The sequence below is a fragment of the Strix aluco genome, chromosome 12, assembly GCF_031877795.1.
Source record: "Strix aluco isolate bStrAlu1 chromosome 12, bStrAlu1.hap1, whole genome shotgun sequence".
NCBI classification, from domain to species: domain Eukaryota; kingdom Metazoa; phylum Chordata; class Aves; order Strigiformes; family Strigidae; genus Strix; species Strix aluco.
Genome location: NC_133942.1, coordinates 22837429 through 22852520, shown reverse-complemented (window position 1 = coordinate 22852520; position 15092 = coordinate 22837429). Strand labels below are relative to the sequence as shown.

Genomic DNA, 15092 nt, shown 5'->3' with positions numbered 1-15092 from the left:
TTTCACTAAAAAGCCACAACACTATTTCTATGTAACACTTAAGAAAAGCAAAGCACAGAAAGGCTGTGGACTCTAGAAAATATTTACATGGCACTAGTTGCAACAGTTTTTTCACTGACTTCCTGATATTATGAACATGGGCAAAACTAAGTGTGTGCATGGATATTTGTATCATCAAACTCAAAATCATTAACACCTGATTTCCTCTACATCCTAGCATTTGAAGTCAAAACTGACACCCTACCCCCGATTTTCAAACTGGATAATTCAGCAGAATTAAAAAAGGCAGATTAAAAATCACACAAATAAACACAAAGTAAAAGAGAAATTTGGCTACAGCTTCCATAGTATATTTGTTCTGGTTATTACCAACTGGTTCTGAATCAGAGGAATAATTTTCTCCACTGCTGCTGTTTTTCCTCAGTTTTGATATGGAATTGTAAAGCTAGAAGACAACTAAAGATTAACTGGATGACTGTAACACATTTATAAATATTTGATCACGTAAATGAAGAGAGAGGTTTCAAAGTGCTACCGGTGTATAACGGCAAATATTCTGTTGATTTCCCTAAAGTCAGGCTTTCATCTTAGACAAAATTTTTAGACTGGTAAAACCAGTGTGTAACTAGAAGTAAATTAATGACACTAGGCAAAATTAAGACAAGGAATTATTAAACTATTTGGGGGAAAAAAAAAAGATTGTTGGACAACTGACACATTTTGATCAATTTTTGATCCTGAGCAAGACAGGAGCAACATCAGGTACAAAAATCCTAATTTATTTATCAGAATTGGATGAAATTATTAGATTGGTTTTGAATTTCAGGGTTTTTAAATTTTCTCCTTCTATTAGTGTATTTTTCAGTGTTTGGTCTAATAGAGATTTTGAAAGGTCAACTAAATCTAAATTATTTGTCAGTAGGAAACCAGAACAATTTAAGAGACCATATCATAAATATATGTCCAATAGTGTTTTGAAGGCAGAAAGAGTGAGCCAGATGGTTTCTATCAATTCCCACTCTGTTGTGCAGCAAGGGGTTAGTATGATTTTCTTAACAGCTTCTTGCATTTTGTACCTTGAAAGGAATTACGTACTGCCTGCTTGTGTTCTTATAGACATTGTAATTGATATATTTAGATGGTGCAGGAACAGCTGAAACCAGACAAGTGGCAGATCTGATCTGGAAATCGAACTAAAATGTATTCAAGTTGGGTAGTGCTTGCCCTACATTTTACATAACTACTTAGAGTGGGAAAAGATGTCTATCTCTTGTAATAGGGATTGCAGTGTTTATGAATGAAATGCTCTGTGTAAAACAAAATTTTACTGTCCAAAATTTCAAACCATTTAAAACTATTTGCTCTTATGCCAGAGGCCCCTAAGTATACATTCAAGCTCTGGAATACTGCAGCCACCTTCTTTCTTATGCATCCACTTTTGAATTTTACTTATTTTACATAATTCAATTAGCTACATCTGGGAATACTGTCACTATTAAAAACACATTTTACTTTATATATAAACTGATAATACAGTTTTCAGCACCTAGAGTGTCATTAGGATCATTCTGTGAGCATTCAATAATAGCTTTTAGTAATGTTTGTCAACGATATATGATTGTAAATTATCCTGAAAGAACAAGAAGTCAGTTCTTAGACTCAGTTTGTCCCCAGAATATGGCTCTGCTATTCCTTCTGTCAAGCTTGTTTCTGGGACCAGAAAAGCTGCCACAGGAACAGCTGGAGACAGTAAAATATGCAGAACAAACCAGCTAGACCTTGAGGGTGAGGAAATACTTCGTACGAAAAAGAACAGGTTCTGTCTTAGATGTATTTTTGCCCCCTTTAACTGAGTAAGTCCAGCACACAGTGCCATGTTATATTTATACCATCTTCACAACTGCCTGCAGCCAGCTTATACAGGTGATAACCCATAATAGCACATGAAATGCACCTGGAATTGAAGTTCTTCAGAACATGATTCAGACAATGAATCATTTGATTTTTTTATACACAGAAAAGGTTTGTGAATATGCACTCCTGTCTTCCTTAGAAAAACAGAAGAAAAAGTCTTCCATAGAACTGACATGACTAATTTTATGTCAACTATGATCACTAATCCTGCCTAGGAAAGGGGGAAGAAAATTTAATCAGCAATGGTGCTGGGGCAAGACATCAAAACACCAGCTCTTTACTAGATGAAAACACAAAATAGCATAGTAACAAATATCAAAAAACAAATTAATGTATTTATAGACTTTTGCATTACAGAAGAATTTGGAGAGACAGGAGGCTCTGGTCCTATGTAGAATCTTCCAAGTTTCAGATAATCAAAATAGCTATAGGCACTGAAACTCTAAATTTGGGAATTTTTGCACCACTAAATGGATGTTTCTCATTTTGCTGTGAAAAGGTTAATTAGCAGCATTTTACACTAGATTCTAAAAGCTCACAAAGCTTGAAAAGATCATTTATTCTGGTGAAACTGGCACAAAAGATTTAAATACTAGAAATATGCTTCATCTGAGCTGTAGAGAAAGTATTTGTTGTACAAGTTTAGCTCTAAATCATTAATTTTCTTACTGCTTGGAAACAATTTTGTAATCAGTCATTCTACCCTTTTTTTCCCCCATTTTTAATACCAGTAAAGTATTAATGCTGTAATAGTAGAGTACTTTTTCAGACTGAGGATTAAGACTTGGATTTTACATGACACTATTAATTCTAAAAACTAATATTATTTTTCATTATAAACATATGTTTAGCTCCAAGGTAATTTTTATTGGAGGGAAATGTAGTTTCCTGCAAAAATGAGAAATGACTATGTGCCGTATAAGAGGCTGATCAAGAAAATATTTATATGAAATGCACAGTGCAGATCAGCAAAGTGAAGGGTTCTAATAAGTTTAATGAGAAAGTCACAAGTGAATGACTGCCTGGGGCAGCATGTTATTCAGTCATTACTATATACTGGTATTCACAAGTCAGAGCTCTAAATTGAAAAGTTCCATAGTTTTACAGTCTACTTCAGTGAAAAATGTCACACCCTTTTGGTTTTGAAGACCAAATCAAGAGAAATATTGGAAAGTTAGTGGTTCAAAGTGCTAATGTTCTAGAGATACAGACAGAAGGAGAGAAGGCAATCTAGATTCAGAATATCACAGACCAATTCTTATTACGCTACCATTTTCAATGAAGAATGAAGCATTCGATCTACAAACCTAACTCACCAACATTAGCAGAGTTAATACAAAACTGAGGCCAAACAGGTTGTACAATAAGGAAAAATACTCAGAAATTCTAAGCTATTTCTCTTCAGCAATAATTCATTGTAATATGGTCACTGAAATCCTCGCTACAGTAATTAGTGGAGGTAAGCTTTACTGACCGTTGTAAACCGATGAGCACTGCTTTACACTTATTCACTTTGAAAAACAACTAGAAAAGGTATTATGGCTTTTCATATTTCCCACTGCAGATGTAATATGGTAAGTTTGTAAGTAAAAAGGAAGGTGTATTTCTTAAACATCAATTTGGAAGTTCAAACCAGACTCTTCTTTTCATGGTGTGGTACCAGTAATACACATTCAGAAGGCCAGATTATACATTTGATGATGCACATGAAACTATAAATACTTGGAACAATGCAGACTTAAGAGTGGAACTCCACTTACTCCTTCCTTTTCTGTCATAAACACTCACAAGTCCATGTACACATGCAAGGAACAGATCTTGTAAGTAAAATAACAGCATTTCTAAATAGCCATTTTAGTTCCCTGTTGTATTGTCTCACTTCCGTTTGGTTCTCATCTTGCTTTTTTCATACTATCTTCATAGAGTTATCAAGTTAGCAGTTTCTTCCAGAAACCTTGACATGGCTCAGATTCCATAACTAACATATCTGCCAACTGAATACCATGAAAACAATGGTTTATGATAAAGTTGTTCTATCTAGCAGCAATGCATGTATTAATCGGTTTGTAGGATTGGCAAACAGTGGAGAAATTTATGGACAATGTAATGTCAAGTAAGGAATCTTTAAAATGACCAATAAATGAAAATCCACCAAAGTACAAAAAATACTTTGATGGATTTCTGTTAACAATTAGTTGATTTTTTTTTTAATACAGTATGCCTGCTGGTTTTGTGCCAAATGAATTGCAAAAAGGTCATTAAATATCAGCTACTTATGCTTAATCAAACAGATTCTGTACACAGACTAAGCCTTATATGCAAATTCTACTACTTGAAGATGCTTGAAGAATAATATACTGCATCAAGTCCTCAAGGAATATCTCTCTATTGTTAATCATGTTTCCTCAGACAACTAAAATTCCTCCTGCTTCGAACTTACACATGGGACAAAACCAGGAGTTTTGAGTGCTTTGAATATTTGTCCATAATATCCAGATGTCTGGCACCTCACTGAAGAAGTAGCTTCAAATGTTCTACTGAAAATCCTTGACAGATCCATTGTTTATGTGCAGATCATTTTTTACAGTCATATCTAGAGTGCTTCAGATAGTTTACACACACACAGCAAATGCATGCATGGATACCACACAAAGCCTCTAAATAAAAGCTTTTTTAGCCTTCTGTATTGGACCATGCCGCAAATAACATATTTATATGTGTTTATGCCATAAATCCAAATTCTGAGTATCACAAGGAGAAGCAAATATATGACAGTTAAAGAAAGAAAGTGATAGTGAATGTATGTACCAGCTTGTTTTCTGTTACCTTAATTAATTATTAAATTCATATCCATAGACAGAAAATTCTTGGGGTGTAGACAATCTCATCTCTGCTTTGAAAACAATTATAACATATACTGTATATCTCTTTCTACTTACAAAGCTTATGAACATAAGTTCTATGAAGTACCATCTGGGAAACTCACTCTCTTACTAAGGAAAAGTACAAAATACAAATGCAAATTCTACTTTCTATCAATTGTAATTTAATAACAGGAAGGGTAAAAAAAAGAATTAAATCATATTACAATGTCTCTTAAATACCTTTATTTGCAGTAAATTTTTTACCATTGGATTTTATATTTGAAAGAGAATGAGCACACAAATTGCTCTACCGAAAAATGAACTTTAAGATGCATCAATTTAAAAATATTATTAAGAATCAAAATAACTTAAGCACAAATTCACAATATACACACTATTTTTAAAAAAGAGATAGAAAGGGGTAATGTTTCCTGAAACCAGTCACTTTCAAAACCATTCAATGAAAGTATTAATTTACTTTCAGAAAACAAATACTGATAGACTCCTCTGGAAAAACACTTCAAGTGCAAAAAGCCAGCTAATGAATGTATTGACTGTGCTGGCTCACCAAATGCACACATGCACTGACACCACCATGAAAGTTTTCCAAAATACTGTATGATTGACCACTGTGATTTATATTTTCTTGCTTTAAGAGGCACAAATATTAACTTATTAAAATCCAGAACAAAAGAACAAATTACATTAAATACCATTAAACACTGTCTTGTAAGCAATGACGAGAGCATTTTTCTTGGCTTTGAATCATCTGCAAAGGTCACTTGAATTCATAAATATGTGCTCCAAATTTAATTAATTAGAAACACAAGTCAGTGAAATTTAGAGCTTTTTTTTTTTTTTGACTTATTCTCCATCCAAGTCTTTTCTGCCCCCTCTTTCCCTGTTTGAGTTTCCACATACTTTACCTTCAGACAATTCTGCCTAGGAAAGGGTGTTTCACAAACACATTCCTCAGAAGTGCTTAACTGTCAGTGCCAGCCTCCTTACCCCTAAAAATCAGCAACAGACTGGTTTTTTCAATTTCAGTGCACAGAGAGGCCACAAGAAATAAAGTGCCGTAAATACCACACAAAATTTGGTATTGTAAAGCATTTAGAATATTTTAAAAATCAGCATTAGATGTGTTATCTGTTAGCTATTTTCTTAAAAAGAAATAAGAATGTAAAATAACAAACTAACTTGTGGACATCTGCTTTTGCTTTTCTTTCCTTAAAAACCATATTTTTCTTCTTCTTCCCTTCTTTCCAGCATTGAGAAGACTACAGACGTCTTCTTAGGAGTTTCCTTCTTACCCTTAAACATTTTCTCATAACATATATACCTGACAGAAAAATACTGGGATGAAATTGCTGTCAGCCTTGCTGAGAAATGTAAAGGATACCAAAATTTCTCTTTGAATTAATGTCTACAGAAACACGGATACTAAAAAATTGAGGAGCAGTGACTGGAAACTTTATGTAATAGAAATTGAGGGGATATCAGCAACATGTGAAACATTTGGAAAAAGAGCCAGCTGATGAGGGACTGAACACAACATGTACTTTAAAACCTCTTCCAAAATCTCCCCGCACAATCTTATCACCCAACGCACTGGGGTAGTTGTCTAGTGTGTGAGAAGATATTTAGCTTGGTGGTTTTGGTCTCTTCTCTTCCAAAGACTCATTGGACAGGTTGTTACCACCTGCTGGACCTGCAGTAATGGGCTGCACTTTTTGGTTTCCTTATAGTTCTCAGAAGGAAGAATTGCAATTGCTCTTTCAGCCTCTTGGCTGCAAAATGATTAAAGACAAATGCTCCAATTTTGCTAAACCACAAGGCTCTCACTACTTCGTTATAGATTGGATACTGTTGTTTGAGGATACTATGGACAAACTCAAAGAAACTCTGCCTATTCAGCTATGGCTGCATACAGTTAGAAATTAGTTTAATATAATAGATTGTGTAGCAATAAAAGCAAAGATTTGTTAAATAAAATGTCACAGTATTATTATGTTGTAAAAGCAAAAAAAGTTTAACAAATAAAAAGAAGATGAAAATGTTAGTGTGAAAATATTAATTAAATCAGAAAAAGATACTTAATATCAAGTGATTAAAAACACAATTCTCAAACACCACTTGCCAGGAAAGAATTATCTCACAAAAGAATGCTCAATTTTGTATCAATGACGTAGCTAAATACCAATTTTTCTACATAAATTTCCAGCCTGAGGTACTGTCCTGTCTTCCAGGCCACAGTCATGGAATAAGTCCAGACAAAGAAGTGTCTACTTGTAAAGTACTGAGCAACTGTCATTCTAGACCAGAATGGCAGGAAACTCACCTCATTTATTATGCAAATTGTCTCAAAAAAAGGATATATATTTCATGCACTAAAACTGTTGTGTCAACCTCAAAGGTTGTTTTGTTTTATTGGGTTTTTTTCTACTGGATTTTATTGAATTTGCACCAAGTGGTTAAAAAAACCTGCTGCCAGCATCCACAGTCATCTTCTTCTAAAGAGAAACTATAGCCCATCTCAGTTGAGTGTCTTTTACGTACATCAGACAGAATTTCAGCTCTGTAGTAACTTCTTTCACTACAGGAATTATAAGCTACATTTGATACACTGACCATGGAACCATATAAAATTGTTTGGAATTTCATGCTGATTTTATAGAAATTACAGTTGTTTTCAATTTCGTATGCCCATTTTCAGGTTTTTTTTTCCTCTTTCTGGCTTTAATCGGATTTCTTTCCTGGTTACTTTGTGGTACAGTCCAGACTTCTCTATAACCTGTTCTGAACTTTTACGTGGATGCTTTAGATGAAGTAACTGAAAAACATAGTTTAATTTTCACTTTTAAACCGAGGATATTCAAGACCTTGCTGAAGCTTGGCCTTCTGAACTTATCATCAGCATCTTATCAATTTAAGCATGTCTTTAAAGTCATTTTGGTTATTAGAGTATTAAAAGAGTATTTCAATGAAACAATCTACATATAAGAAATTTCTCTTTCCCATCCTAGCTTGGTGACTTTTTCCTTTTCATGAATAGCAATTGAAAGTATTAGAACTTTCTACTTCAAAACAAAGCACGTAAGAATGAATTTGCTAACATAAGACAAAGAATGATATACTATTAGACTGGGGAGAAGAGGTTCTCCTTAGTAGAATTTCTGACTGTAGATTTTAGTTCTTTATAATTTATACCTGAAGTATCTGGTGCTACATAAACTAACACTTAGAAACCAGCACAGACAAATCTCACATGTGTGCCTGTTCAGCATTTTTCTCTCTTTCTTTGTGTTTTTTTTTCTGAAAATATTTTTGCTTACTGTACGTCTCCTGCCTCACTGAAGGAACTACCTTAGGGATAAAATCCTGGCTCTACTGAGTTAGCTGAAATCTTACTATTCACTTTAATGAGGACAGCATTTTTGCCTTTATGTATAAAATGGCCTACAAACATAACAAAACATATTAGGTTTACTTTTATTAGCATTTTTCTATGGATATAGAGATTTACCTGCTTCCAGTGAATCAGCTAACAAGACTGAGCATGAACACTGAAGCTCAGCTACACTTAGGTTCACAGTAGAAGAGGTATGAAACTAACACATTTTCATTCAGTTCATCTCTTAAAGGCAGTCAAAAATGATATGCTAGAAAAGACACTCTTTAGCTTTGGTGAGTTTTGCTTAACTCAGTTTACCATCCTCGTAAAGCTTATCTCGTAAAGCCAATCTTTAGAGTATATTACTGTTTTGTTGTTGATTTTAATACCATCAATTACTCAGAATCAAAGCTCTTCCTACATTTATAGAAAAACTAGATTATTGGGTTACTTTTCAATACACCAAATGTTGTTCCTGGCTAGTCTTATTAAATACATTGCAATGATGCAGAATTTGAAAACGAAAGAGAAGAGAAAAAAGAAGAGTTTTTTTTTTAAAAAAAACCCAAGATAACTAAAAAAATCACATTCACAGACTTGGCTGAATGTAACAGTAACAACTGTGTAACAGACCATATACACCAAGAGCACAAAGATAACCATATCATCTGAGATCCAAATTTAATTTAGCCCTACATCCTGTCAGCAAGAGTTGCCAGTACCAGATGATTACAGAAAGTATAGAAGAAACAGGAAATATATTCAGTTGGCAAAAATTCTGGTTGAAGCTTTATCATCTCTCGACAACTACTGATGGATTAGGTTCCTATCTGCAGCAACACATCCTTGTGTCTATTTACCATTATGTAATTTCTCTTAGAGTGACTGAGTACCAGAAACACACACAAAATAAAGACAGACCAATATGACTATAATGTCATGTAGTGTAATATAATGTGGTATCCTGACTTAATAGAGATACTGGAAGGAAATGAAACAGAGGGAAAAATACAACTTACTTTCTCTATTTTATGGATTTAATATTTTATTCCTTGGTATATCCTTTAGGAATTTCCTGCTTTGGTGCTATAATTATGATATAATATAAAATCTCATTTTTATATTTTAAATATGTTATAAAATTATAATTGGAAGAGAAAGTGATTTTCATTGTCCACGTCTCTAACTTCAAAGTGTTGAAGTGTGTTGAGTGTTTATATATCAAGATGATTATTAAAAAAAATAGAAAAGTAGTTTAGATGTTTTCACAGTGAGATTTTATTATTTATAAGTATTAAAGATTTCATTAACTAGTTAATCAAAGAACTTGTGCTTTGAGAATTATGCAGCGCATAACAGGTGTGCAGAAAAAAAGCTGGTCACCTTACAAATCTTGTATGTTCAGAAGCACCTTGTAAAACAGTTAAAGTACTGAAATCTCTGTCTGCATTAAATTGAATATTACTCAAAAATAATTCTTCCTGGTGTGAGAGAGACCTCTGATACTGGATACTAAATTTAAGCATGTGATACACTGCAATGCTGACACTGATAAACAGATAAACTTTCAGTGTATGACTTCTCAACCTTCATAGTCTCTTTCCATAGTTTCTGTACATAAAGGAAGAAATTTTAACTTCATGCATGCACATGACATTTTGTAATTAACAAAACAAGTGAGGTCTATACAAAAGACTATATACACTGAAAGATCGTAAATTAAATTCTCAGTTAAAATCAACTATCACTGTTCTAACTACACAGTAAATTCTTACTTTTCCCAGTTTGCTAGAAATCATGTTTCCATTTCCTATATAATCTATGTAAAGAAAAAATATGCAATTAATTGTAGCAATACTACATTTCTGAAATTAACAGAATTACTGAGGCACAGCTTCTAGAAAAAGAAAAGGGAGCTTACAGTATGCTGTCTTATTGCTTAAGGAACATGTGTCATACACCTTAAAATGAAGGGAGAAGCTCGGTGATGAATCACTTGCACATCAAATAGAAAACTGCATGTGAACTGCTGCGTCAGAGACCTAAATCACATAGATGCTTTGCTGATAAGGGAAAAATTCATGCTTTGACCTCCTTCAGGGCTACATAAAGACACATCAGAACAGACAAGACATGATCTAGAACAGGGAACTGAAAAATGAGCACGTGCGGTTTAAGATAGGCCATTTAATTCTGAGATAGACATGTTCTGAACAAAGAATCGAGAATATACAAGCTCTATTTCCACTGAATTCTCTATGGTCTTTTTTCTTTCTCTTTAACATTGTTAGTATTACATTTTTAATGCGACATAATTATTGGAGGGTTCATGTGGTGTTCCCTCACTAAACTTTATGGAGGGATGCACAGACACAGTATCTTTAGAAAAGTGCCATTCAAAGACCTAAAACATTCTTTGGATTTTATATCACCTCTGAGTCAGGGTGTCAAATTTTATTTATGAGAGAACTAGCCCTAATTCTGGGGGTACATAATGCCTTAAAATTGTGAAAAGTACAAAATATAGCAACTAGTACTGAATATGCATAACAATTTGTGAATCTCAAATTATCTGTCTTTAATTAAAATGCATTGCTTTTTACACACAATGGGATTTTAACAAATAAGAGGAAAAGCCATGTAAAGATCTGAACACAATAAATCTATCACATGTAGTGCCTTTGTAAATTATAAGCAGACTATAACTTTGACAGATAACATTTTATTTTGCCATTCAGATTTGCTATACAGGAGGCTTATAAAATGTTTTTACACCCCCAATTTCTATCCTATACCAAATTCTATGAGGGTAAAGTTTCCACATGAAAGACATTTATGTCTTAACTGAGAATAAAGCAGAAAAACAAGTACCCAAAACCAAAATAAAATAATTCCTACAAGTTAGTATGAATGCCACCATCTACTCCAGAAAAAAAAAAAAAAAAAAAACAGGCTAGAAAATAATGTAAAAATTCTATTAATAATATTGCCTTGGACAAAAGCTTTTGGCATTTCCTTTTTAAAAGTAGTAGTATTTCTTACTACTGTAACTTCAGCCAACATCAGCTTACTCAAGGAAATCTCAATTCCTACTAGCATGATTTGTTTTAAAAAGTCATTTTGAATCTCACATTTTTTAAATTCTGTATAAATAGAAAACTCAAACATAGATTTTTTAAAAAAACCCTTTCCTTAAGTTAATGGCCAGCACAGGCAAAAGAACAAATGGATATAAGCTGTCACTGAAAAAATGCAGATTGCAAATTACTACAGAGACTCTAGCCATTAAAATAAATCAAACTCTGGAACAGCCTTCGGCAGAAACACTGGGGGCAAAGAAATAACAACTCTAATTTAGTATTGGCAAAGTTTATGAAAAGAGAATTATCTGATGCAATTCCCAGGCTAGCAGAGCACTGGACTTGATGACCCAGAGATCCCTTCCACTGCTATGTTCTTTGTTTGGCGAGATGCAGATGTTCATCTGTTTTTCAGCCTCACTGTGGTTTTTCTAAAGTGAAATTTAAATGAAAGTTAATATAATTTTTGTAAGTTAGAAACTACCCTTTGTAAGAATTGTTACTAGGCCTGCAGCAGTGGAACTTGTCAAAGAATTCTAAAAGCTTTACCAAAAGTTGGCTTAGCATTATAGAGAAATACAGAAATATGTGTGCAGAGATGAACACCCAGCAGGGCACACACCATGAGAAGAGGTAACTGGTAGGGAAAATAGGAAGAAAAAAGTAAGCATTGCAGACTAGGACTGATGTATCAGTAATATCAAGGAAGAAAGCAAAACAGAAGAGTAAAGAAAGCAAAGGACATCAGGATAGAAAAAAAGGGTAGGGGAGGAGAAATATAATAGATATTTAATGCCTTTCTAAACTAATTAATGAAAAATTATTATCATGTGTGGTGGATGTGAAGAGTCAATACAAACTTGAAAGAGAAAAAAAGGAAATATTTTGTTCAAGAGGAAGGTCATCTTTCAGGTGACATATAACACAAGCCTCTCTCCCCCCCCCCCACTTGTCTCCCCCATGCTTAGCTATTGGAATTTGCCTAGAGTTGGCTGGCCTTGAAAGACCCCCGTTTTGGAGAATGAGTCACAGTACAGAAGCTACTGCACACAGTCTGTAGAATGTCTATGGCAGAAAACGGCTCAGACTCAGAAGTATAACTCTAACCTATTACTTAAAACAACAATAATAATAATATTTAAGCTTGAACCTGGTGTTCTGAACTTGCACCGTCTTCCTGCCTTTGCTCAGTTGTGGTTTTTTTAGTTAACATAAGAATATTTTTTATGTTGCAGGTAACTTAGATGTATCATAGTGACTACAGAAAGCTATTGCAAATACACATCAGCGAGATGAAAATGAAGTAATTTATAGAAGACAACTCTAAATGTTTTCTGGTTTTGAATAAATAAGTTCTCAGAGCAGCTTTTAATGATTTTCAAATACACATATCTTTACAGCTCTGATCAGTCATAAAAGCATACAAAGGTCAAGCAAATACTTCATCTTCTTTAAGACACTATGGTCTGTTTTCTATCACTTGCAAGTTCTAAGGTTTACACTCTTTCAAGGAGATGATACTGCTACACAAGTCTTCAAAATAAAGGCTTTGCACAAATTCTGTGAACCTTGATGGCTGTGTATATAATTCTTCCAAATGAAACTCTGAGCCTGATAAATTCTAAGATAGGCTGATTCTTTGAAAATAGAAGAATTACTTATACTAACCGCAACCTCGGTATGTGCTTCAAAATTATCACCATACAATTTTTTAAGTGGTTTTGTGCAGACATGATCACATACAGACAATTTTTGAAGTCTAGCCCTTTCCTCATGTGAATACATATTTTTTCTGTTTTCCAAGAATGATTGTTGCAGGTTTTCAATAAACACAGAAGTATTATAGAATATTAGTTCAACTAAACCTTCTAAGTCGACTGGAGAACAAACAACCATTTTACAGCCCTTACTCTGTGCATTTGCAGGTATTCTAGAAATCCGAACAGTGGCAGTTGGAATAGTGGCAATCAAAGGAGTGGAAAGTGAATACTTTCTGGCAATGAACAAATCAGGAAGACTCTATGGAAAGGTATGGATGCAAACTTTTCTTGTGTGTACAATCATTACATACAATCTTAAAAATAAAGGTTATTTTTAGATGTAGCGTCTGTATCATTTGTATAAAATAGATTCCTAAAAAATTCAGATGTATCCTGTACTTATCCCTTACATCACATATTAGATTTTTATGTCCATTTAATAAATTCAGTGATTAGAGCTTATATAAGTTTTAAAAAGTGGAATAATAATAAGGGGGAATAGACAAAACAAAAAATTCAATACTCAGATTTCAGAAGTCAAATTTATTAAAAATGTTAATAACATGTAGGGTTTATAATGCATATTCTTCTCTCACCTTCCCTAATCTAAGTATTTAAAAAAAGACTCGTACTTATTTTACTCTATTTTATTATTTACTCTCAACAGAAAGTATGCAATGAGGACTGCAACTTCATAGAACTTATTGAAGAAAACCATTATAATACATACGCTTCTGCAAAATGGACACACAAAGGAAAGGAGATGTTTGTTACATTAAACCACAAAGGGGTTCCCATGAAAGGTAAAAAAACAAAGAAAGAACATAGAGCATCCCACTTTCTTCCCCTGGCAATATCCTAATCACAAATGATCTATAAAGAACTAGTTCCAGCAGGAAGATTATTTTTAAGACGACTTTTTGACAAGGTATCAAGAGAGGCTGGAATACTACTGAGAAACTGAACAAGCTGGACTTGCGCATTTATGTTTATTTTTAAGAGACTACATGAAAAAGATTTGAAAATATACACAAAACCAGATTTACTAACTAAAAGTTGTAAAAAATTCTAAAGAGTTGTACAATCATTATCTTAGTCATTGTAACTGGGTAGTTTCTTAAATTAATTTACCCTGAAGAATAAGTCATTACTTGATTATCTGATAATATTTTATTTAAAAAAACCTATCTGCTTTTTAAATATGGCTGCTATAATAATAATAAGCAGATGATAATGTTGTGTAAAATATGTCAGACTTTAAGGCTGCTGGAATGAGTTGTCAGATTATCAAGTCAATAGTAAATGTGGAGGCTGAGCAGTATTTTAAATACTTCCCCCAAGAAACTGGTATCCTATACATAAACTATATGATCAGAAAAAAAAATATAATCTTGTAAATGTTTATTGTTGTATTCAGATAAAAGAGTTAGTTTGGAAAAATTAAGTTTACTCTACTACAAAATGTTCCTATCTATTAATGAAACAAATACCTAATGCTGCTCTAAAAGATGTTTCAAATAGTGTATGTAAAATAAGAATAGGAATAATGTACTTCATCTCACTTTTCACAAATTAACATTTTATATAACGATGAAGCAAAAGTTCAGACATATTAAGGTTTTTTATGTAACATATCCTATCTTTTGTATAATTCCTGTTAGGGCATACAGCTTTCAATATTGTTTTTCCATCCTTATACATGCTTTTTCTGTTGTTACAGCATTAAACTTTATTTTAAGTTGTATTTGAACTTTATTGTTCTAAGTTATTTAAATGTTATTTATAAAAAAAAAAAAACTTATTAAGCTGCATCTGTTTCATATGCTTTTAATTCTAAAGGAATAACAACATGGTCTGGCTGAGATGCATGAATTTTTTTCTGTGACCAGACACAAAGACTAGTACACAACCCTCTTGCCAACATACATTGGATGGCAGACAAAAATGACAGCCTGCAGCAAATCGCACAATGGACATCGCAAAAGAAACAATGCAAAAATGTAAAAAATCTTTGCCACATACTCTTGCTTATTGAATTACTAACATGCTCAGAGTTACACCAGGTGAAAGAAGGTTACAG

The 15092-nt window shown here is 33.3% G+C and overlaps 1 protein-coding gene across 1 annotated transcript in view; it reads left to right on the top strand.

The window, feature by feature from the left end:
• The window catches only part of FGF7 (fibroblast growth factor 7), a 29250-nt gene extending 14496 nt beyond the window's left edge, over window positions 1-14754 (top strand). Inside the window, exons 2-3 of the mRNA XM_074837875.1 lie at window positions 13178-13281; window positions 13680-14754. Of these exons, the coding sequence (XP_074693976.1) occupies window positions 13178-13281; window positions 13680-13874 (299 nt within the window). The 3' untranslated portion in view covers window positions 13875-14754. The remainder of the gene's footprint in view (window positions 1-13177; window positions 13282-13679) is intronic.
• Window positions 14755-15092: the final 338 nt, after the last annotated feature.